Source organism: Clytia hemisphaerica, unplaced genomic scaffold (genome assembly GCF_902728285.1).
Source record: "Clytia hemisphaerica strain Z4C2 unplaced genomic scaffold, Clytia hemisphaerica genome assembly, whole genome shotgun sequence".
NCBI classification, from domain to species: Eukaryota; Metazoa; Cnidaria; class Hydrozoa; order Leptothecata; family Clytiidae; genus Clytia; species Clytia hemisphaerica.
In genome coordinates this window covers 80,316-103,101 of record NW_027103911.1, presented here as the reverse complement: position 1 = coordinate 103,101, position 22,786 = coordinate 80,316, and the positions used below count along the sequence as shown (strand labels likewise).

The 22,786-nt window shown below is 34.9% G+C and overlaps 3 protein-coding genes across 3 annotated transcripts in view; 2 read left to right on the top strand and 1 right to left on the bottom strand.

Moving 5' to 3' along the window:
• The window catches only part of LOC136809228 (p21-activated protein kinase-interacting protein 1-like), a 21,659-nt gene extending 16,730 nt beyond the window's left edge, over positions 1 to 4,929 (top strand). Inside the window, exon 15 of the mRNA XM_067065739.1 lies at positions 4,698 to 4,929. The gene's annotated coding sequence lies outside the window, so the exon portion shown is untranslated. The remainder of the gene's footprint in view (positions 1 to 4,697) is intronic.
• Positions 1 to 22,786, bottom strand: part of LOC136809227 (villin-1-like) — a 25,777-nt gene extending 2,991 nt beyond the window's left edge. Inside the window, exons 1-17 of the mRNA XM_067065738.1 lie at positions 22,559 to 22,786; positions 22,049 to 22,138; positions 21,737 to 21,802; positions 6,714 to 6,788; positions 6,435 to 6,487; positions 5,980 to 6,082; positions 5,434 to 5,544; positions 4,967 to 5,033; positions 4,613 to 4,769; positions 4,026 to 4,101; positions 3,650 to 3,745; positions 3,208 to 3,331; positions 2,507 to 2,589; positions 2,075 to 2,206; positions 1,583 to 1,741; positions 1,160 to 1,228; positions 913 to 993 (exon numbers count right to left, since the gene is read on the bottom strand). Of these exons, the coding sequence (XP_066921839.1) occupies positions 913 to 993; positions 1,160 to 1,228; positions 1,583 to 1,741; positions 2,075 to 2,206; positions 2,507 to 2,589; positions 3,208 to 3,331; positions 3,650 to 3,745; positions 4,026 to 4,101; positions 4,613 to 4,769; positions 4,967 to 5,033; positions 5,434 to 5,544; positions 5,980 to 6,082; positions 6,435 to 6,487; positions 6,714 to 6,788; positions 21,737 to 21,802; positions 22,049 to 22,138; positions 22,559 to 22,636 (1,620 nt within the window). The 5' untranslated portion in view covers positions 22,637 to 22,786. The remainder of the gene's footprint in view (positions 1 to 912; positions 994 to 1,159; positions 1,229 to 1,582; positions 1,742 to 2,074; positions 2,207 to 2,506; positions 2,590 to 3,207; positions 3,332 to 3,649; positions 3,746 to 4,025; positions 4,102 to 4,612; positions 4,770 to 4,966; positions 5,034 to 5,433; positions 5,545 to 5,979; positions 6,083 to 6,434; positions 6,488 to 6,713; positions 6,789 to 21,736; positions 21,803 to 22,048; positions 22,139 to 22,558) is intronic.
• LOC136809225 (telomerase reverse transcriptase-like) lies at positions 6,958 to 20,479 on the top strand. The gene is made up of 8 exons (XM_067065737.1): positions 6,958 to 7,850; positions 8,404 to 8,976; positions 11,446 to 11,949; positions 16,965 to 17,598; positions 17,918 to 18,274; positions 18,563 to 18,736; positions 19,573 to 19,611; positions 20,081 to 20,479. Exons 1-8 carry the CDS (start codon positions 7,308 to 7,310, stop codon positions 20,398 to 20,400), a joined length of 3,144 nt encoding a protein of 1,047 aa, XP_066921838.1. The 5' UTR covers positions 6,958 to 7,307; the 3' UTR covers positions 20,401 to 20,479.

The window sequence follows — 22,786 nt, the reverse complement described above, 5'->3', positions numbered from 1 at the left end:
CATTAACTCAAATCAAATGACTTTGGAGGTTCGGTAAAATGGTGGCCGAAATGCCGTCCCATGTTTTGTCAGATAGTCCCAAGTTAGAGCAGTTGATGGTAAATTTAGCGGGAATTTAATTTAGTGGATTGGGCCAAAATCATCCAAATTTAACTTTTACTGCCATCCGCCGCCAAATTTAGATTATTGCTTTATTCCCCATGTTATCTATTTTAAGGCAAGTAAATTCCCGTCAAATTTAATTTTTCAAGCCAGCAGCCATATTAAATTCCCTCCAAAATTTTTACTTTTGTTTAAGATTACTTCAACTGTATTATTAGATTTACTATAATAATTTATTGAAACTTTCTAGCAGCAATTTTTTATTGTACAAACAAGAAACATTCATTGATATAAGTTAAACATGATATGATTTTTAAGTCTTCAAACTTGACCCCTAAACTTGAATGTGTCCTTAACTCGAACGGTTTTTTTATCTCTTCAGAACAAATTTAGGCTATTTTCACCTATATCCCTAATGTTAGTTTAAAAAAATGATAGCTTTCTGAAAACTTTTAAGATTTTAGGGATGACAAAAATAGTATTATATTACATATTTGTTTCTGAGAATATTTTTCAGGCTGATTCCAATCTCATTTTATCTTTTCTAACATTAACTTAAAATCAACTTCAGCCATTTTGACATTAACGCGAATCAAAAGCACGTTGCTTTTTAACGATTTTGCACATTCGCAAATCACCTGCTACACTGTTAAGCTTTTCGTCTTTTACTTTTTTCAAACTTTTAAGCTCTTTAAAGCTATTCTATTCAGGCGACCTTCCAGCGCAGCTGGTTTATTTATATTTCAAAGCCTATCTCATTACCGAGATTTATGAGCATTTTCGCTCAAATCTGCACGATTATATCCTTACCTCTCCTTGCCAAAGATAATTCAGTGTTGGCATTTTCATCAAGTACGAATTTCCTGTTTCCAGATAGGTCTCCTTAGAAACCTATAAAATATTTGAAAAATAATGGTTTTAAAGTAAGCCCCTTTTATTACGGTTAGAAGTTGTCAACAAGACAACAAGAGGTTGATTGTAACTTTCATTTGGAATGATTAATAGAATGAAAACGACTTTCTATTCGAGCGATGTGTTCTCTTGTTTCGGCTTATACCTGGTTTGTTCTGACGGTATGCTTGTTGTTGCCATCAATACGGTAAAATGGATCTGCATCTTCCTCGTTCTATCCAAGTAAAATTTAGAAAGCTTATAATGTTTTTAGAATCATTTTAGAGGCCGCATGAAAAAAGAATTCTAAATGTGGCTCATCGCAATAATTGAATTCTTAAACTAGAACTACAATCAAGATTTCAAGTTATCAATCAAATGCTTTATGACCGATATATTTGGCGAATAACAACTCGTGGTGACCGATGACAAATTTACATGCCATAGGCTGCTCAAAATATATTTTTCCCGCCCAAAACAACTGATTTGCAATTTTCAGCTGTTTTTTTCTGGTGGCACATAACACTCAGTACTCAAAGCTTAGAATTTAGAATTCTTGGACCCCATTTCTTGAATAATATAATTTTACCTTCAAAACTGCCATCTGTCCTCTCATGATCTTCAAGAAGTGTTCACACTCAAGATCTTGAAGCAATTTGACCAACGTCGCTTGGTATTGCATTCGTTTGTCTCTCATTTGAGCTATCTCTAATGATGCTTTTTGGTCATCTTCGCTGCTATCTTTACCCTGCAAAAAGGAAAAGGAAAGATGTCGCTAGAATCGCGAAAATCTCTATTGTCTTCTATCTATTACTCGTATCCCAGTGGATTTGCCCTCAAAAAGTGTTTAATCTTAATTTTTTTTCCAGGGGAAATGAAAATAATGCTTTTTAAAACTGAAATGATCTAACAGTATTATTCAAGGGCATCCCTTCAAAGTGCTATAGCCTTATAGTTCATCCATCATGACTATAGCTAAGATATAGTACAGTACTAAACAAAACGCCAAAAAACCTTTCATTTATCTTTTTTATATTGTTTGAAATGAGCTGCTGCAATTTCGAGATCAGATTCTGATTACCTGCCAGATGTAGATGGTATGTTGTTGAGTGTCCTCGTTCAAATAATCGATAATGTAACACTCATTCTCGAAGAAATATCCATACCAACTGTACGGCCAACATAATTTCCTGTACCCATCCACTAACCAAATCTATAAAGCAAAATAAACCTGCGATCACCCTCTTACAAAAAACTTTCTTATAGGAGGTATATCTATTGAGGTTATTTAGACAATTAGGAAATGGAACTGTCAAATTTGTTTGCGTCCGAGACGTCACATGGTTCGAATTTGAAAAATATATTTGCAATTGGGTCGTTCAGAAATCTCACGTTTAACGTAACGGCGATGTATTGTGAAATTTCCGTATCGGCGCTGTTTAAAGACAGAGAGTTGAGGAAAACGTCCCATTTCTCCACTATTTTAGAAATGTTTTGAATCTCTTCGACTTACTCGTACTGGACCGTCTGAATTTTCTTCGTTTTCTTCTTCTTCAGCACACTTTTCAACCTCTTCTTTTCCCATCCCTAACAATTCTGTTGGAAGTAAGGTTATGAAAAATACTATAATGATGAGTCAAAACTTACAAAATTTTTTCAATTAGATCAAACTTGTATCATATGTAGCTGATGATTGTAAGCATGAAACTTTAAGTTCTACATTTTAAAAAAAGTTTTGACTCATCATTATTGTATTGCTCCTTTACGTAGAGCACTGTCTTTGGTGAAACAAACCCACCTTTATCGCTATGAAAAATACTATACCACTAGGATAGATTAGTGAGCCTTAACCGTAAGTTAAATTCCCAAAATGTCCGTTTCTTTTTTAAAGTATTTTAAATCACGCAAGTTTGATGGAAATAACATATTCTTCTGGACAACCTAGTGTGGTCGAAAAAAGGGGCTGTTCCATTTAATATCCATACTAGTGTGGACGAACCCTTCAAGCCGAAAAAAATTCTTAAAATTGTGTGGATGACCCCTGGAAAATGGCAAAATTTGCAAAAAAACATTTGGAAAATTATTCTTATAGTTAGGGCGGCGAGCTAGAATCAAACTTTAACAAAAAAACAAAAAAAAAACCCAATATTATTAGCCAGTAAAAGTTTCCATGCGTATTTTGGGAATAAAAACGCAAAAGACGGATAAACTTACGAGTGTGTTGATGTTTGCTTTCCTTCCATTGGTCAAAGAATTGTTTGAAGTAATCACTTTCGAAATCTTCATGCATGAACACCACACTTGATTTGTATTTCTCCTCTGAACTTTCAATGTACTTCTGAAGTGAAAAAAATTATCCGCTTTTTTGTCGACGTTAGAATGTGTGTATAGTTCATTAAGGATATTACGTTATTTAAAGATTGCAGATATCAATATTCTTTGAACTATTCTATTTTCAAGATTTTCAATATGGAACATCCTAAGTTGATATCCTAAGTTGATACCGTTCAACTTCCTTCTTCCCCATTCATTTTTTTCTGCAGTAGCCTCATTTTCAAAAACTTTCCAACATTCTTATTAACTTTTTTGTAAGTTTGAGATTTTTACGCCCAACCCCGCTCATTCCAATCATACACCCATTCAATAACCCACTTACTTTGATCGTTTTGAAGATGTCATCATTTTCATCATGGTATTTGGATCCTTTCCACACAAACAATACTGCATTACCAGCATTCAGCAAGTAACTTTTCTGTAATGAAAAAATCCAGAAATACAATCTGCAATTTCTACAGTTTTCCTCTTGCAAGTTCGGACTTAAACCTAAATACATTACAATGTTGTGTCTAGAAATGGATCTAGTGTGCGCAGTTGTCCGGTAAAACGAGTTATGGTGAAATATCAGCTTGAATTGAAAATTCTGACCAGCGAAAAGATTCGTAACTACATTGTCTGTCTAAAAAAAAGTGTTATTTGTAAATGTCTCCAAATGTCATGAGAAGTTGATTGGACCAAACAATAAATATAATTACGTTTGAATCAAGATGACTTCTATTGAGCTTCACAAAAGTTGTATCTTCCTCTTCCAATTCTCCATTCTCTGAAAATCTAAAATGTAAATTTATTAATTTTTGAGGATTTACGTTCCGAACGTGCGTCATGAATATCCGCAGCCTTTTTTGATTATCTGGTGGCTCTTTACAATTTTTAAAGTACCGTGGTCTGGTAAGAGCCATTGAATTTAAAATCCGAAGAACGTTTGGATTCTTCAATCTTTCCGAAACAAGATTTCCGGATGAAAATGTTAATTCATTTCCCATCCAAGAGTTTTATCTCTAGCCCCTTTGGCGCTTTAAACTCATAAGGCAATTCTTCATGTTAAACCGTAATCTAGTTTCTTCATGTTTTATGATTTGTAGGGCGTTTATGTAGGTTTGAACATTCCATTACGAAACATCAGAACTATCGAAATTTGCTCCAATCATTAATGTATTTAGCCCAATTGCGTCGTAAACTTTTTTCTTTAGATGATTTTTTGATATTTCATAATATTTTTGAGATATTTCTTTAAATTTATACATATGGGCTGGATAATATGACAGCTCCAACCTTAACGTACCGATGTAGTTGCCGAACGACTTTTTGTATGTTGATATTTTGTTGTCTCGCTTCTTCAAACTTTTCATCGTCTCCTCCTTTTTCAGAAGACTGGATCGGGCCTCGATCACCCAAAGCTTGAAAGAATCGTCGTTCGTTCATCAGTTCGCTACCTTCATCTGGTTTTGGGAAAGCAAGACAAACGAGAAACATGAGAAAATTTGTGTAAAGTATACAATTGTTTTTTGATACGTGGTACAGGTTTTTTATAATTAGATTTTTGACAATATTGATATTTAGTCACCATACAAAGAATTTAAACATCAATTTACAGTACAATCATAGATAGAGATGATTTTTCAAGGTTATTTTTTACCTGCTATCACAATCTCAGCTTTTCCACTACATAATTCGTCTCGAATGCCTCTCGCAACTTCAATGGCCTGAAAAAACGATTATTGAAATTTTAAGAAAATGGTAAAAAGCAGGGGGTTTAGCGAGAGAAATTATTAAACCTTGGTAGATGCTAGAAAATTGCAGCAACACGTTTATTGCACTAAACTTTGGGAAGGTGTATACCTCATGGTTGGTGACTTAGCGTTAAATTATGATTAAAGGTTCTGGCTTCAATTAAAATTTAACGCTTAGACATCCAACATTGGGAATTTGTTCTCGATTAAAACTTCATATTGAATTTGGTGGTTTGAGTTTCTTAGGGTTGAATGACCTCAAAATATGTAAAGCACATCAATGCAATGGCTTAATGCCTTAAGACATTTGACGCCATTCAACTCTAGTAAACTAGAACCCAATCTCTCATATAACATTTTCTGAAAAGGTAACCTTGATTCGTTCAGCTTTATTACAATGTTTTCCATTCCAACAGTAAACAGTCCATTGATCTTCCAATACGAACGAGTCTCCCTTGTTCAATGATTTGTAACTCAGTGGAACCTAAATACATAATGCATTGACATTATGAGGCACCCACTATACCCAACCTTTAAGAGACTCGATTAAATGTCTTTCTCAATACTTGAAGTACCTTAAGTGGATAAATTTTGTCGGGGATTAAATTTGGCGAATTTGGTGGATTTATTCAAAAATCGCAAAATTAAATCCCCGCCAAATTTAACGAAATTTTTTTTAAGATAGAAATTCTATGGGAATATGTATTTCTTAGTAAAATACCACGTATTTTTTTAGTTTACCAGAGACTAAAACATTCCCATTGGCCAAATTAAATCACCGTCAAAAATTTCATTTTTGCCAATCGCCAGATAAAATCCACGCCAAAATTAATCCAATTAAGGTATGTAGTAGCTGAATGAAGATCACGATTGTCACGACTTATTTACATTCTCAATAAGGTTATTGAATGTTACAAACCTCAAAAACGTGAACGTTGCGTTGTCCTTTGACTTGAAACAGCCTTTTGATGTAGTTGCCTTTCTCAGCCAGTCGATACGTCTTTGCTGTTCCATCAAAATATCTATGGAAGGGTAGGATATGCTACAGGAACTTATGGTTACACAACAATGTAGAAAAAGGCGACTGCGAAGAAGGTTAAGAATCTTTGTTTTGCGAAGAAGGTTAAGAATCTTTGTTTATAAGAGATTTGTGATATCGCGATCCTTCCGTTTCTTTTTCGGAATTCTTAACATTCATGACTTAATCTCTTATACAGAAACATATGAAAAACAGCAGGCGTTTACCACCAGTTTCATTGTTTAAATTCAAACTGGTGGCAAAGGCCCGGTGTTTTTCAGGTGTTTCCGTATAAAAGATTACGTCATGAATACCATTTGAAGATTCTTTAATCAACTTAAACTTGAGCTTCTCACCTGACACCGCATTGAAAAAGATCCAGGAACTCTCTTGATTCTTTACCTTCGAACTAAAAATTAAACAATGATTGGTGTTATCATAGAATGTGGGGAATCAGGACTCTTCGTGATTAGTAATCGTCTGCATGATAGAGTGCATCCAATATGTAGGACCGAAATTTTCACAATACTGCATGTATTCAACCAATAACCGGAAGCTGTTCTTTAGGTCAAAACAGTTTTAATTCTCAATGATTACGATATTTCATTCCGATACTAAAATTTTGATGCTTATACCTCTCGATAAAAGATAGTGCCACCCATCTCATTTGCGATTCCATAGCAACCTTGAAGCAAGTCGTCTGCCTCTACCTATGAAATATAGAGATACACAAATTATTCGATATTTTTCAACAATTCTTGAAGAATTTTTAAAAGATTGTCCATATAACTTTGAGGCTACTTCGAGAGTCATGAATTATATCACTTCTGCCTGTTTTACTTGCATATTTATCTCATATTTGTTTATTTGTTTATTTTCAGTGATACTAAACACAATAAAAACAAATATAAAAAAGTACACAGAAGAAGGAAACAATGACAAAAGCTTCATTAACAAGTGCTCGGGAACGTTTGAAAACATTCCCAAAACTTGCTGCAACTTGTTCCAAAGAGGCCTTGGTGTATGGCCAGTGTATCACACGAAAACACGAAGACGTCACACACAAATCGTGTGAGAAAGAATTCCAACAATTTCGCCAATGTTTACAGTCTGCCGCTCAAAAAATGAAAACTCGTATCTAAATAGTTTTCTTTGATCAAGTGTAAATAGACCCTTATGCGTGGACTTGTATATGTGTGATATAAAACTCGATATAAACTTTACGGAAAATGAATTTGAATTCTACAGCTTTGTCTTCTTATTTTTGCAAACTTTTTACTTTATCTCAATTTGCACAGAAATTATCGCTTCAACCACCGCAATCTTTGTTGAAATTTATGGACACGATTGTCATAGCAACCAACCATCAGACAGAGATACTACCTACATTCGCGAACGCTGGAAAATGTTTATTTACTTTCGGAGATATTTTGGATCGAAGTATTGAACGCCTATTGGATTTAAAACAAAATAATGTATTATGCCTTGGATTTTCTCTTATACGTGAAGGGTATAAAAGAGCGTGTATAACGGGCTCAAACCGTGTCCAAATCAAAGCACCTAATACAACCGTAATGTATTTGAAAACACGAATCTGGAAAGATGTACATGCACTTTTGGGTGACGAGTTTATGGTGCATATTTTACAGAATGTTTCCATGTTTGTTGCCATAGAGAATGATTGTTTTGTTCAGTTGTGTGGTTTGCCATTACAAGATGAAAATGAATCAAAGTGTACAACACCAGATTTATGTGGGCCAGTCGGTGAAAAGGTAAAGGATTTATTTTGATTTGTAAAAACTTTTCAAACGTTGTAATTCTCATTTTGAATTCTAAAAGACCTTCGAAATTATATTATCATAAGAGTCCTTGTGAGAACAGTTTTACAGCTTTAATGCCTGTAGATGAAAATTCGTCCGGTTGAGATTTTTCACTAAGGGCCGTCCATATAGTACATACGCAAAGATTTTCCAAAAATTTGATACCCCCCCCCTATACCCCCTCCCCCCTTGTACTCAGAGAACAATAGAAATGATGTCATTTAAACAATAGATGTACGCTTTTACTAAACCCCCCTCTCCCCCCTTCACTGCGTACGTACTATATGGATGGCCCCCCTACGGTTTCCTGACCAGTGGTAAGCCTTTTGTCCAGGTTCATCAAAAGTGTTTGCAACATTATCAGAAATATAAAAAATAAAGACAAAATTTGGTAGAAAGGTGAAAAAATCATGGAAAGTTTCACATATAGTAGACATTAGGCTTTTGTTTTTTTACCATAAGTACTTGATGAATTTCATTCCAACTATAAATAAACTGTTTTCAGGAAAGAAAGAAAGTCACAAACAAGCGTCGACGACAAAATTCGGAGCCGTCGATACAACAAGCGTCAAAGAAACGAAAATTGAACGAAAACTTTCATAAAGCAACCATCCAAAATAAAAACCCACCCAATCACCGGAAAACGCCAAAAACACCGAAAACAGCTACTACCAGTATCAAAAACACGACCAATAAGACCGGCCCTCAAGACCCAGAATCGACTTTCTTGAAACGTTCAAAAATGTTCTATTCCAAATCGTTGCTTCAAAAATTCAGTTCTTCTCACATCCTAAACAAAAGCGAACCAACAAACAAAGGCATTTACAATTTATTGAATTCGATCTTCAAATTTGCCAACAAACCGTTGAAAATCGAACGCCTACCTAAACATCTCTTTCACACCAAAAACCTCTTCAAAACACTCCTCACTAATTTCAAAAAGTTGAAACTACGTCGTTTATTGAACTTTTATTGCCCGTTACCGAAATGGATAATTGGACAACATTTACGAGCTAAAAGATCTCGCCGAAAAGTTGATTACCAACAAACAGCACGCGCTTTTACTCCAGTTAGACAGGTTCGTGGATTTTATACGTTTGAAAAAGTAGAACAATTAACACATTGTTTGTTCTTCACTCGCGGTCATCTAGCGTTTTCTTAATTGGTATGATTGCAAATTGTTGAAATCGTACCATTATCAAGTTTTATTTTTCAACGTAATCAAAACTTTACTGAGCTTGTATGGTAGACCATGCTTTTTGGACCTACCTCCGGGTACCCCGGTGGAGGTCCTATAAATTAACCCATGTCCGTTCGTTCGTTCGTTCGTTCGTTCGTTTGTCCGTCTGTTACCAGCTTTTCTCAGGATTGGCTCATTAGTTTTTTCTGATTTTTTGCACAATGATGCAAAATGGCAATGCCCAGAACGTGACGGAGCCCGATTTTTGAGAAAAAATTTATTTGGGCAAATTTGGGCCAAAAAATACCTAAAAATAGGGTTTTTTGGACTTTGTGCAAAATCCTGTCATTACTTTTTTCTGATTTTTTGTACAAAGATGGAGGGCAAGATTCTCTAAAGAATGGCTGAATGGTTTTTTTCCCGGAAAATTCTTATTCGCCTTAAAAAACGGATTTTCGTATTTTTGGGGAAATTCCCTTTAACCAAATAAGAAAATATAGCTTTTCTCAATGTTGACTCATTATTTTTTTGTGATTTTTTGCACAATGATACAAAATGGCAATGCCTAAAATGTAACGGAACCTGATTTTCGAAAAAATATATATTTGGGCAAATTTGGCCCAAAAACTACCTAAAAATAGGGTTTTTTGGACTTTGTGCAAAATCCTGTCATTACTTTTTTCTGATTTTTTGTACAAAGATGGAGGGAAAGATTCTCTAAAGACTGGCTGAAGTGGTTTTTCCCGGAAAATTCTTATTCGCCTTAAAAAACGGATTTTCGTATTTTGGGGAAATTCCCTTTAACCAAATGAGAAAATATAGCTTTTCTCAATGCTGACTCATTATTTTTTTCTGATTTTTTGCACAATGATGCAAAATGGCAATGCTTAAAATATGACGGAGCCCGATTTTCGAAAAAGATTTTTTTCCGGCCGAAAATGCCGGAAATATGCCGGAAATCGCCGTTTTTCTGGATTTTCATTGGATTTTTTTCTTATATTTGGTTGTTTTTTCATTCAAAAACATTATTAATAGCAATGCCCACCATCAAGCATGTTTCAATTTTCAAAAAAATTGATTTTTGAAGCTGGAACTATTCAAAAACCGCCGGAACAACCTATTTTCGCCGGAGAGACAGTATTTCTTGAATTTCTCGAGCTGTACTTTATATCTTTTTATTAAATTTTGGACACTGATGCAAGATGACAATACCTAAAATGTGACGGAGCCCGATTTTCGAAAAACATTTTTTTCCGGCCAAAAATGCCGGAAATATGCCGGAAAAACCGGTTTTTTTGACATTTTCTCGAATTTTCATCCTTAGCTTTTTCTGATTTATTGCAGAAAGATGCGTATTCGCAATACTTAAAACATGACCGAGTTTGTTTTTTTGAGAAAAATTCTTTTCCGGCTGAAAATGCCGGAAATATGCGGGTAATCGCCGTTTTTGCAGATTTTCAATTGACTTTTTCCTTATTTCTTTGTTTTTTCACACAACAACATTATTGATAACAATGCTCACCATCAAGCATGATTCAATTGTCAATAAAACTGATGTTTGCGACCAGAACTTTCTTTTTATTTTTTCCCTACAACCCTTCCCTCTCCCCCTAGACTAGTAAACCACGTCGTTGTATTTTGCTGCAGATTAAACTTGCAATAGGATCTATTTTTCTATATGTTCACTGAATCTTTCCAAACCACTTTCCCGCGGCAATTTCTATTTTTTATAAGAACTCTTTATTATAAGCACTATTCCCGCGTTCCTGTGTCCAAGGAAAGACAGACGCTTGCTATTCTACTCCCCCCCCCCCCCCCATCAACGATCAATGATGAATTTATTGTGTTATGCATTTTCGCTAAACGCTATATTTTCCAACTGATTTTTTTCATTATTCTCCTCGCATTGCTATCTAACTTTCATCATCAGGTAGGTCCATTCAGCATCTAGCTTGTTCCTTATTATTTCTATGTTTTTCACATAAAAACATTATTGATAACAATGCTCACCATCAAGCATGATTCAATTGTCAATAAAACTGATTTTTGCGACCAGAACTTTCTATTTATTTTTTCCCTACAACCCTTCCCTCTCCCCCCATCTACAATCAATGATGAATTTATTGCGTTAAGCATTTTCGCTAAACGCTATATTTTACTGATTTTTTTCATTTTTCTCCTCGCATTGCTATCTAACTTTCATCATCAGGTAGGTCCATTCAGCATCTAGCTTGTTACACTTTTAAAAGTTACACGCCAATTTTAAGACTATCCAATTTCTAATGAATGTAGCTTAGAGATCTACCAAAACTCATTCGGTCGCAGCGGTTCATCAAACGTTTTTTAGGCCACCTGGTTTTCTTTTAGGTTTACTTATGGACAAGGAAAGTCTTATCGAATGTCATCCCTCCTTTATTATGGGGTTCAGAACGGAACAAGAAAACCTTGCTGAAAGCTGTTCTACTTTTCTTGACGCGTAGAAGATACGAACGATTGACTCTACGAAGCGTTATGAAAGGCATCAAGACGTCACATTTCACATGCTTCGAACAAAGTCTTCAAAGCCATCCGAAGACTGCTCAATACTCGCTGAAGAAGGAGAGATTGGTTCAAATGTTCATCCAATGGATCTTCAGCGAGCTCCTTGTTCCTTTACTCAAAGCTTGTTTTTACATCACAGAAACCGGGACACATCGGAATAAAGTCTTCTATTATCGGAAACCTGTTTGGAGCGTGTTACGTCGTATTGGTATGAAACCGTTACTGGGGACGTTATTCAGAACGGTTTCTCGGAACACGGTCAATGAAATGTTGGCTTCGAAACGATGTATAGGTGTACATGATATACGCTTCATCCCTTCGCAAAAAAAGGTAAGCCCCTTTTAGTTATCAATTTTCATTAAAGGTTTTGTTTTCAGACAAGTTAATTTTGTGTGTTTCACGCATCGATCTCAAATTGAATTGACCTATCAGGTGTGGAGCAATTTTAGATAGAGAATACGAAGGAAAGGAGATCGATTTGTTGTTCGAAATTCGTCAGTTCAAAATTGAGCAAAATAAAACAGTAGTGTTTAGAGAGAGACGGCTTTTGAAAGAGAGGACTTCAAAGCAAAGGTATTAGATTTGAAGCAGGGTCGGTTTGAGTCTAAAAACATAAGAAATTGTTGATTAAACCTGAGAGCGGTTCTAATTGAAAAAAGTGGTCCCAAGAGGTGTAAAAAAAAGGTCCAAACATCCATCTGAATTTAATTAGATTTCATGTTCAGACAGTAGAAAAGAAAAGATGTTCAGAAAGAAAAAAGAGGCGAATAGCAAAGTTTAAATTCAAGACACAGTGAGTTACCTTTATAACATATATTTTACAAAACCAACGACTCCTAGTGAGACATTGAAAACTTGACTAAATGAACTGTGGACCGATAGTTATAAATTATAAAGAAACATTAAAAAAATCCTAATCCTTAAAGTGAAATTGAACCTAAATTGAAAAATAACAACATCACAGGGAAGTTCAAACATAAAAGCAATTAAATAGAGAATCTAAAGGTAGCCCGGAAGGAGGGCACTCGTATGATCTGGTCAACGTCATGTGCCGCGCTTAAGGGTGGGCTTTTTCAGTATCCCAAAATGCACTGTAAGGGTGTGTTTCTGTGAGATTGCTCTTCAAGGGTCGAACTTTAAAACAAATTCAAAATAATTGATAAAAAGAAAGGTTTTTACTTCTCGTTTGTTTGAAAAAGTTTTTATTGTCTAATAATTACAGCTGACAAGAATATTTTTCTCAGTTTTTCTTTGAAACAGAAATTTCCCAAGCTTCTTTTTTCACGCAGATTTACAGCTGAAAATATAGTGCACTATAAGGGTTGGGTAAATCAAGAGAAAATGCACTGAAAGGGTACCTTTTCAGCCATATTGAACTACACTGTAAGGGTACGATTTTGAAAAGCAGATTTTACGCGGCACATACTTTCGTTTCGAAATCAAGTGGCCCCCCTCGGGAAAGGTAGTTAAGGGGTACATTTTATTTATAGAGCTTCACCCTCAAATTTTGCTTTTTTTGAAAACCGATTATTTTTCTAGAAAAGTCGTTAAAAAAGGCTGATTATTTGTGTGTAAAAATTAATAATAATTAGTTGTCTTGCACTAGGCTAGACCAAGTTGAGAGTGCTTTTTCCTTCCAATAAAGTAATTTTGCAAAAGGTCTCATAAATTACAATACCAAAGCTAAGTTTTAAGATTTATTTACCATACATAACCAATCTTATAATGTTAATAATTTACTTAAAAATAATCCACCATATTTGTTTCCGAGTTTGTGACTCCAGTAATATCTGTAACTTTTGCTGACGATACCGTAAATTGTTCGAAATGGTTGGATTCTTATCTCTAGACCATTTTGTAGGACAAGAGGTTTTTTATTATTTTCTTTCTTCTAATGGATCTGCTTAATTTCCCTTAATCGGGAAAGTATATCTCCATCGCGAAAAGGTTAGATTTTTCTCGAATAGCCTCGAATAAGATATCGGAAGTTCTTATTAAGAATGGTGTGTTTTTCGGCGACAACCACAGTAAAACAAGCTCCAGATGAATCGGCGAAAATCGGGCATCATTTTGAGGTAAATGAAGAAATTGCCTGTATTATTGAGATAGAGTAGTTTCATTGAAACCTCCTGCACTGTATCTGAAACTACTTGTCTAGCCTCGCTCACTTCTCCCTCTAATAGCTTATCAAATATTGAAACTATGGTTTTGCCCAACACCATTGATATTGCAAACAACCACAGGAGAGCTCTCAATGTTCTGAGAGCTTTTTTGTTTCTTTCCCTCGATCGAAGCTCTTGGCTTTCCTCCAAGACATTCGACATTTTGAAATACAATGCAATTTGATAAACCAAAACTAGAAATGAAATGATTATATCTGCTCCGGTTAAGTAATCATTCCATCGCATTGTAAATACTGTAGAGATAAGAAATGGAGTCCAAACCAGCAAGCTTAGAAAAAATGTTCCCAGTAGCATATAAGAATAACGACGCTTGTTCCATCTCATTTTAAAAGGGTGTACAATGCTTTGGTAACGGATTAATGAAACGAAAAATAAGCCAAACATTGATTGGAAACGTAATGGTTCAACTGAAGCCGCTATCAAATCAACTGTCATTTCGCTTATAGCAACAACGTCCCACTGCACCAGTAGCTCAGCTGTATCAGCTAACACATAAGCCAATAGATCAATAATTGCTAAAAAGAGCAGCAGAAAATGATAGGTGCTCATTTTCCTCAGTTTTTTTTTACTATTTGCGATGAAATAACATATGATCAAGAGATTTCCAAAGATACCAATCGCGTACATCAATGTCGATATGTATTTCAACGTTTCATGAATGGTGTCGTAGTACTTCATGGATTCTGTTCCGTCCATTTCTTCTCCACTTGCACTGCTCCCTTCAAATGTTTCATTCATTTTTGTCGGGATTTGGATATTTCTAAATTTTCGAAAAATTTTAGTTCGAAACTATACCATCGGATATCTCGAGTGTCCTTTTTCTTCTTTTGAAGATTGAGTGAAGTTTGAGACTGAAATTTTTGTTTTGTTAAAACAACAAGTTTTCATTTTTTTAATTCCATTTTATCTTTTGAGTACATTGTCTATGATGGTCTTTCCTAACAGCGGTGTTTTGTAAAAACCAGTTTTCACCTTTCATAAAGAAAAGGAAAAATACATTTCTTTAGCTTTTTTCTCCTTAACCGTATTCATACCAGGGAGGGGCTCTTTTTGTTCGACTGGGAAACTAATGAAGAAAGCTCCTGAAACGGTAAGCTTTGGACTTGAATTTTCAACTTTTATTTGGCTTTACTGGGCTTTAATCAATTAAACTTTCCCAACTGGATTATGACTATTTATATCTGACAATAAGGTATCATAAAGATTGACGTATTTTTCAGTACACCGTTCGGTATATACCTTATCGGGGAAAACTTCGTCGGGGAAAATTTTCGTCGGGGAAAAATTCGTCACTTGCTGGTAATTGGTAAACGCATTAAGGTCGGGGAAAATTTTTGTCGGGGAAAATATTCGTCACTTGTCCAAAATTTTGTCACTTTTCCCCGACAAAGTTTTCCCCAATAAGGGTAGTGTAATAACCGCAATCTGTTGAATTATTTCGGAAATAATAAGCCCATTAACTCAGTGAATTTGTTTAATAAAAGGCTTTGCTAATTTACAATATGCAATGCCTTTTGGAAAAACAACGAACATTTTCCATTTTCGCCCCCAGAAGCATGATAATGTATGATAAGTTTTTACTGATTTTTCTTTTTTTGCCAAAGATCTCGCTTGCCACGTATCATTCAAAAAGAACAAAACTATATTTAAATTCAAAAAGTGGTACATGAACCCCCCCCCTAATGCTAATTCTTAACCGCCCTTAAAGCCTTGTATTGATAGGATTAAAACTAGACATCAAGATTTAAGAGATACTATAGCATAATAAGGAAAACTATTACATATTGTTATTCATCATAAATAATGTTGCTATTGTGAAAATTGTATGAATGCGGCTATTATCATTTAATTCTTCGTACTCAGGGAATCATAAATCATAAACGACTCCAGTCTACTTAAAACCCGCAAATTAATTTGATTGATAGTTAGAAATGGTTTTTTAGAAGACTCTTTAAAGCCTTCTAACCATAAAAAGTCTTCTCTAAATAGAAGTTACCAAAGTTGCGTAACTTAGAGTAAATCTATCATTATGTAATAGTTATCACACGGTACAGAGTACAATATGGGATATATATTTTTCATCATATTTAGGCGAGGAAAATAAAGAAAACTCTGAACCAGAAAAATATATCCAAGTTGAGTATTGAGAGGAAAAAAGAAAACATGAATTTCGGCATAAGATAAAAGTACAGCTAAGATATAAGTACAAAATATGATCTCTCGCTTACCAGACCCCTTTTTTACACGTGGTCTTGTATTTGTACGGTACAATATGAAATGCACAGCCAATTCGATTGACTTCAAAATATGCCATTTTTGCCCTGATTGCCAATTATTTTGCATTCGATTGACAAAAATTTGGCAAATGTGGCAAAATTTGAGTGCCATAAGTGCCAAATAAAAAAGATGTGGTGAATCTGGTATTCTTGGCATTTTTGGAACTTACCTCCATACGTCTCCATACAAAACACTGTTCCCACGAGACCTGTGTTCTTTTCGCTCCAATTTTGCCACTTTTACCAAAGATTTGAAAAATAGAAGACCTTCCAATGCTAAAGCAAAACAATGCCGATCGGCAATTTGATTGGTTAAAAAATCGTTCGCTCTACAAACGGAAATCATAATGGCGGCGTAGCGATGTACAGATTTGCCATGAAGCTGTGATCTTTTGACAGTTGAAAGTGGGATTTGGCAAATTGGTTGTAGATTTGGCAAAGTTGGTGAGTATGGCAAATTTGGAAGTCAATCGAATTGGCTGACAGAATTTATGTACGCGTTTTTAGCCAATCGGATTGCTCATATTTTTCATGTTGACGATAAATGGAAAAACGTTGTAAAACAGAATAAAATTTATTGAGGTGAAACTTAAATTTCGAACCAAAGTTTCAAAATTTTGGCTGAAAATTGAGAAAATGGGCTCTCAAAAGGTCTTAAAAATTTTGTTCAGAAATTCAGTCTCTCACAGGGTCGATTTTCGAACTTTGGCAAATTTATGATTAGAATTCAGATAAAAATTTAGTTCCAAACCTTCCTGAAAGCTTGAGGTCCTATTAATCAACTTTCAATTGCTCAACAAATCAATATTTGCTATAACTAAAGAATACGAGTTTGCGTTATTTTCAATTTGTTGCGACGTTTTACAATCCATTTTTCTAATTACAGGTTCGTGCGATCGCAAATTTGACCAAAGGCCATGTCGTTACGCCTTCTAACGTCAATGCAATCGCCCCACCTGCCACCCTAAAGAGAAAGAAACCTTCAACCATCAACAACGAACTACGCCCGTTGCATTTATCGTTATGCTACGAATCGTTCTTCAAGTCTAGTCTCCTAGGGGTTGGCGTGACACGCCCTGATCAAATCTTCGAAAAATGGCTTGAATTCGTCAACAATTGTAAATCACAATACAAATGCATCCCTAAACTATATGCCATCTCCCTGGACATCAAACGTTGTTTTGACACATTACCTCAAGACCGTATTCTAAAACTCATCTCTGAAATCTTGAAAGAAGATTCTTACGTCATCAAAAAATTTGTCAAAATCAAGAACAGCCAAAACGGTTGCGTTACTAAAAAGTTTGTATCCTTAGCAACGGATGGTTTCGATTGTACAAATTTTGTCTCGTTCATCCGGGAGCAAATCAAATGCGGACGTTTGGTTGGTCAAAATGTGGTCTTTGTGGATAAAGTTTTCTATCGTTGTGAAACACGTGATAGTATGTTGTCCTTAGTAACCAAACACATCAAATGTTCCATAGGAAACGCATCAGATCGCTATCTACTGCAAAACACAGGTACGTACACTCATCTTCTTAAACTCGTGATATGGATTTTGATTCACCCATATGTTTTAGCTTTCTTGGAAAGCCTGTATGTATTAACCGAAGAAGGACGACCCTGCTTCAGATCCTGCAGGTGATAAATAGTGTGGTACAGGCTACATTCCACCTCATTGAAAGGATCCAATAAAGATTATTATATCTTCCTCCGCAAGTCGAGAAAGATGCTACTAATATTTTGTAAATTGAAAGTGCCAAGAAGTATTTTTTTATGATTTCACTAGAAAACCCAAATTGTTATACTCAGTTAAATGCACGTTTGTTTCTTCTTCAGGAATTGCTCAAGGTTCCATCCTCGCCACCACGCTAAACAACATTCATTATGGAGACATTGAGACTAAATATCTTGTCTCTACATACCAAACACTGGAATCCTTCTTCATTCGTTGGGTGGATGACTATTTCTTTGTCACCACCAGTCTTCAACTGGCTCGTAAATTCTTAAACGATATGAATCGGAATATGCCAAATTATGGCGCAAACCTTAACCTAGATAAACTGTCAGTCAATTTCAAGATTTCTGGTCAGCCATCTTCGTCTGAGCGTTGTCAAGGTGATTGGTTTACGTGGTGTGGTTATTTGTTTAATTTGCAGACCATGGAATGCTGTTACAATTACATGCAGTATATAGGTAAGGAGTGGGAAAATGAAAGGCTCTCTAGGATGGGCTACTTAGGGTATGAGTCCATTGGTGCTCTCTGAAATAACGTCACTTTCACAACAGTTGATAGATTGCAAGTGGAGTACAAAATGGAGAAAACTAGAAATAGAGATGATTTCGTGAGGTCATCGCAGCGTATCTTTAATAGTCTTTTGTGTTTAAAAAGAAGAGAGAACTTGTCTATCCTGTAACTCAATCTTGCTTATAACTGAATACTAATAATATAATGTATCATAATTCTGTTGCTGTTTTTCACAGGTGAAAGCATCAAGGATGGCATGACGTTTCAATACGGGTCACATCGTGGTTTATCAATGGCCAAACAACTTGTGCTGGCAGTGACGGTTAAAGCCTCTCCACTCATTGTTGATGAGAATTTCAATTCCATTTCCAACGCTCATAAGAATATATACCAAGTCTTTCGCTATGCCGGTTAGTCAGTCTTGATTCATATACCGGGTGACCCACGAAAAAGTTCAGACGTTTCCACATTGGGCGAACAAATGTCCCAAAGTGCTGTAATTTTTGATATTTAGAAAGTAGATATCGACTTAAATTTGAGCCTCACTTTAAATTGGACAACTGTTTCTCTATTATGAACTTTAAAAGTCAAAATCACATTTCGGAAAGTGTAAAAACCTAAAAAAGAGTTTAAATTATGCAATCATTAGAAATCACTTACAAATTGACTTATTTAACGAGTTTATACTTATATTAATAAAAACCCTTTAAAAGTAATTTTTGTTAAAAAACAACTAGGTTTATAAAATTGACGCTTTTGTAGATTTTTCAGATTTTTTCGAAACGTATATCAAAACGCTAAAATACCAATTTAGATACCCCTTTTTACGTGTTTTTTACACTTCCGAAAGTAATTTGACTTTAAAAGCTCAAGTAGAGAACAAATTGGGTCAATTTAAACGGATAGCTCCATTTTAAGTTAGGATACACTTTCAAAATCTCTACACTCCCCCCACTTTGGGACTTGTCGCTCAAGACGTCGAGAAACGTCTGAACTTTTTCGTGGGTCACCCGGTATTCTTTTCTGTCCTAAGTTTCACCGCCGAATATTTCAAAGAAAGTGTACATGGTTCTGAGAACGTGTCACGAGGAAGAAGAAATAGATTGATTAATAAACTGATGAATGCCTTCCTTGATATCACTATAAATTTGATTCAAAAGTATTATTAGCAAACGTTTATCCAAATCATTTGATTTTTTAATTTCTTTGTTACTTTTGACGAAATTGTTGTTTTCTTGTCCTTTAGCTCTGAAGTTCTTAGCCCTCGCCCAAGCACTCCGACAAGGTAAAGACTTATTAAATCATGAGAAGTATACACACTTCAATTTGGATAATACTACCAGCCCTACCTACTTCGTTTCTTCACTAATAAACATAGTCCATTGGGATTCACTTTTCATTTGAAGACATTTTATGATAAAGATTTTTTTTCACTCTCGGTGAATATTCGCCTTTGCACCAGTTATGAAAATCATAGTCCGTATAAAAAACCCTGTTCTCGAAGTTTATTGTGTTAACTTTTTGTTAGCTTTTTCCTTTGTTAATATCAAAAGATAAAAGTCGATTTGCTCAGTTTTTGAGCACCTTACAAAGTACTCCTCTTGGGATTGGTTTAGGATTTAATCAGATGATCAAAAGGTTTGCAAAAACAAACTAATTTCTCAACGCAATTTCAAGTAAGAAACAATGGAAAGAAACAAAAGGCTTCCAGACCGGGGTTTTTTATACGGACTATGATCTTTTTCAATTTTTAGATCAAGGCCTGAACATTATGTTTTGTTTTCGAACGATCAAGAAGCTACCACTCAAATTTCACAAACGCCTACAACAAAATTATCAGAAACACCGTTCCAAACATCCTGGTTCAAAAGCTGGTCATTCTATATCTTTACAGAAGATCAAAGGTCTTTGTTATCAAGCTTTCGTGGACAAATTACGAAGACATCAAACAGGGTACAAACGTTTGATTGGTTTACTGGTTTTCGAATTGAAGTTATTGAAAGAACACTTGGTCGATATTGATTTGACTGATATTCGTGAACGCTCACAATATTTCAAAATGATTAAATTGTGATGTACCACACAAACTTGCAGTCCCCTTATTCAAGCAGGGATATGTTATAGCGGAGCTGGATGAAGGACGAGAATTCCTTAGCGGACTGCTTCTTTGTCTTTTCTATTGTAAACTGTTCATAATAGAAATCCATCTCTGTCCCCTTGAGCGTTCTGTTTTTATAAGAAAAATGAAGCAGACAAAGTATTCATGCAGTACGTTTGCACATATTTTGCTATGATGTTCCCGCTTTTCATCAAAATAATATTTGTAGAAGATACCCCAAAAGCTTCCTTGTAAATGAAATCTATTTTTATCAGCGTGTGTTATGAATTTGAGAAGCTTTCATGATTTCTCTTTAAAAATTTCGGATGTAAATATTTTGACAAATATTGTTTCAATTGACTTGAAATTTTTTCCATAATCAGACATACCGACTTGCTATCTGAAAATATCAGTTAGAAAGTGAGGCACCCCGCGGTGTAGCGCGGTATTTCAAATGAAAAAGTACTATTTATAATCTTAGAGAAGAAACTTCTTATAACTTTACTAATGAAAACAATGTTTTTCATTTTTTTAAATTGTCATTCACCAATGTTTTACAGACCCTCTTGATAATTAAAAGTTTTTAATCGTGAACGATAAATGCAGCAGCAGAATCATTGGCTAAGAGGAAATCCAAATTTCACGAGTTTGTAATTAAAAAAGTTAAATTTCATATCAAATTTTAATGTCAGGGACAGAGATAGAACAAGGCTTTTTTAAATGTGCGTTATCCAGCTCCGCTATAACATATCCCTGATTCAAGCAAAAGGAATATCCTAAACATGACTAGTTGAGATTCAACACTCACCAAACTTCAACTAACCCAGCAGGCACACAACGTTGTTTCAACGTCTATCTAACGTTCACTACGTCCATATAACGTTATATTAACGTTCAAACAACGTTGTGTGCCAGCTGGGCAGTAGATGTTTTGGCAAACGCGACAGTCTTTTGAATAACTAATTACTCCATGATACATTACTTTCCCTCATCCAATAAAAATATGATAAATTATCTTGTCTCTAGGTAACTGCTTTGGAGTAATTAGTTATTCAATAGGCCGTCGCGTTCGCCAAAACAACTCTACCCATTGTTATGTTGCTTTTCTTCTCATGGATGTTTATTTATCAGTTTCTAGATATTTCGGTTGTAAGAGAGGAACCGTACTTACCCATAACAATCCAAAAGTTTCCTCAACAATCGAATCGATCTGATTGGTTAAATCTTTTAAAATTATGATGTAGTTGAACTGAATAAACCAATCAATGCTCAAATTTTTGGATTGTTATAGGTAAGAGAGAAAAGTGCTTACCTTTTCAGCTTGACTTCCGATCCAAAAATGAACATGACTTTTCAAACGGTTCCCTGGCTTCAACGTCTGGAAGACAAAAATCAATCAAAGTCTATAAATTTTGGCTAAGATATTCGTATACTTGTTATCTACTTATTGTCTTCCAATATTGGAAGTAAGTAATGAGTTTGGGACTGTTACTTTGTTCATGGGTAATATCCAAAACTGATATACTTTTATTAAATTGCTTTCATATAAATAAGATGAAGCTTTTTCGGAAACTGGTAAAAGACCAACTACAATGATGGTTGGACACAAATTCTGCAAATTTACCTTGACCAAAATGTAACAGTCTCCCCGAAAGAGGGATCCGATTTTCCCGATATTCTGTGGCGTCATCTGATAGTAGTCTTTACCATTGTCCTGTGATATTAAAGATGAAGTTGCTTATTTTTGTTAACCAATCTAATTTCTCATATTTACCACTAATTTTTTCTGTACCTTTTTAAATACTTTGATTTGTACTTTGTGTTTTATTCTCAATCTTAATTTTGTACATTGATTAGGTAGATTTGTATACAGTTAACTCTCTCTAATCCGAATCTTTCTGTAATTCGAACTGAAAAATTAGTCCCCTCAACTGGAAAGTAGTCTAAAATTCTTTCCATGAATCTCTCTACAATTCGACGAAAAGTGTTAGTCTCTTGAAGGTCGAAAGGTAACTGTAGATCATTTTATTACAGTTTCTTTGAAAGACTTGCTAGATTTAATCTTATATTCGTCTAACACTTTTGTTCAAATGTAAGAATTTTTAAGAATCGACTGAGAAATATTTTGACTCACCTGGACAGACCAAACTCGAAGGCCTGACGTTCCATTGTGTGATTTGATCAAATTTTCCCTGATTTTTCGATATTCCATTAAATTATCTTATGGTTACGATCGATGTTTCAAAAAAATGTCTTTCCGTACAGCGAGCAAAATTTGAGTTTTGCAAAAAGATAAGAAGTTTGGTTGGAAATTTTTAATATGTGTAAAATTTTTGTATCAGGATGAAAAATTAAATATTTT

Bases quoted from the DNA above. Each gene is read 5' to 3' on its own strand.
- LOC136809225 (XM_067065737.1), top strand. From the start codon at position 7,308: ATGAATTTGAATTCTACAGCTTTGTCTTCTTATTTTTGCAAACTTTTT. The intron at 18,275-18,562 runs GTAAGGAGTGGG...TGTTTTTCACAG, and splicing joins CAATTACATGCAGTATATAG to GTGAAAGCATCAAGGATGGC. The intron at 19,612-20,080 runs GTAAAGACTTAT...TTCAATTTTTAG, and splicing joins CGCCCAAGCACTCCGACAAG to ATCAAGGCCTGAACATTATG.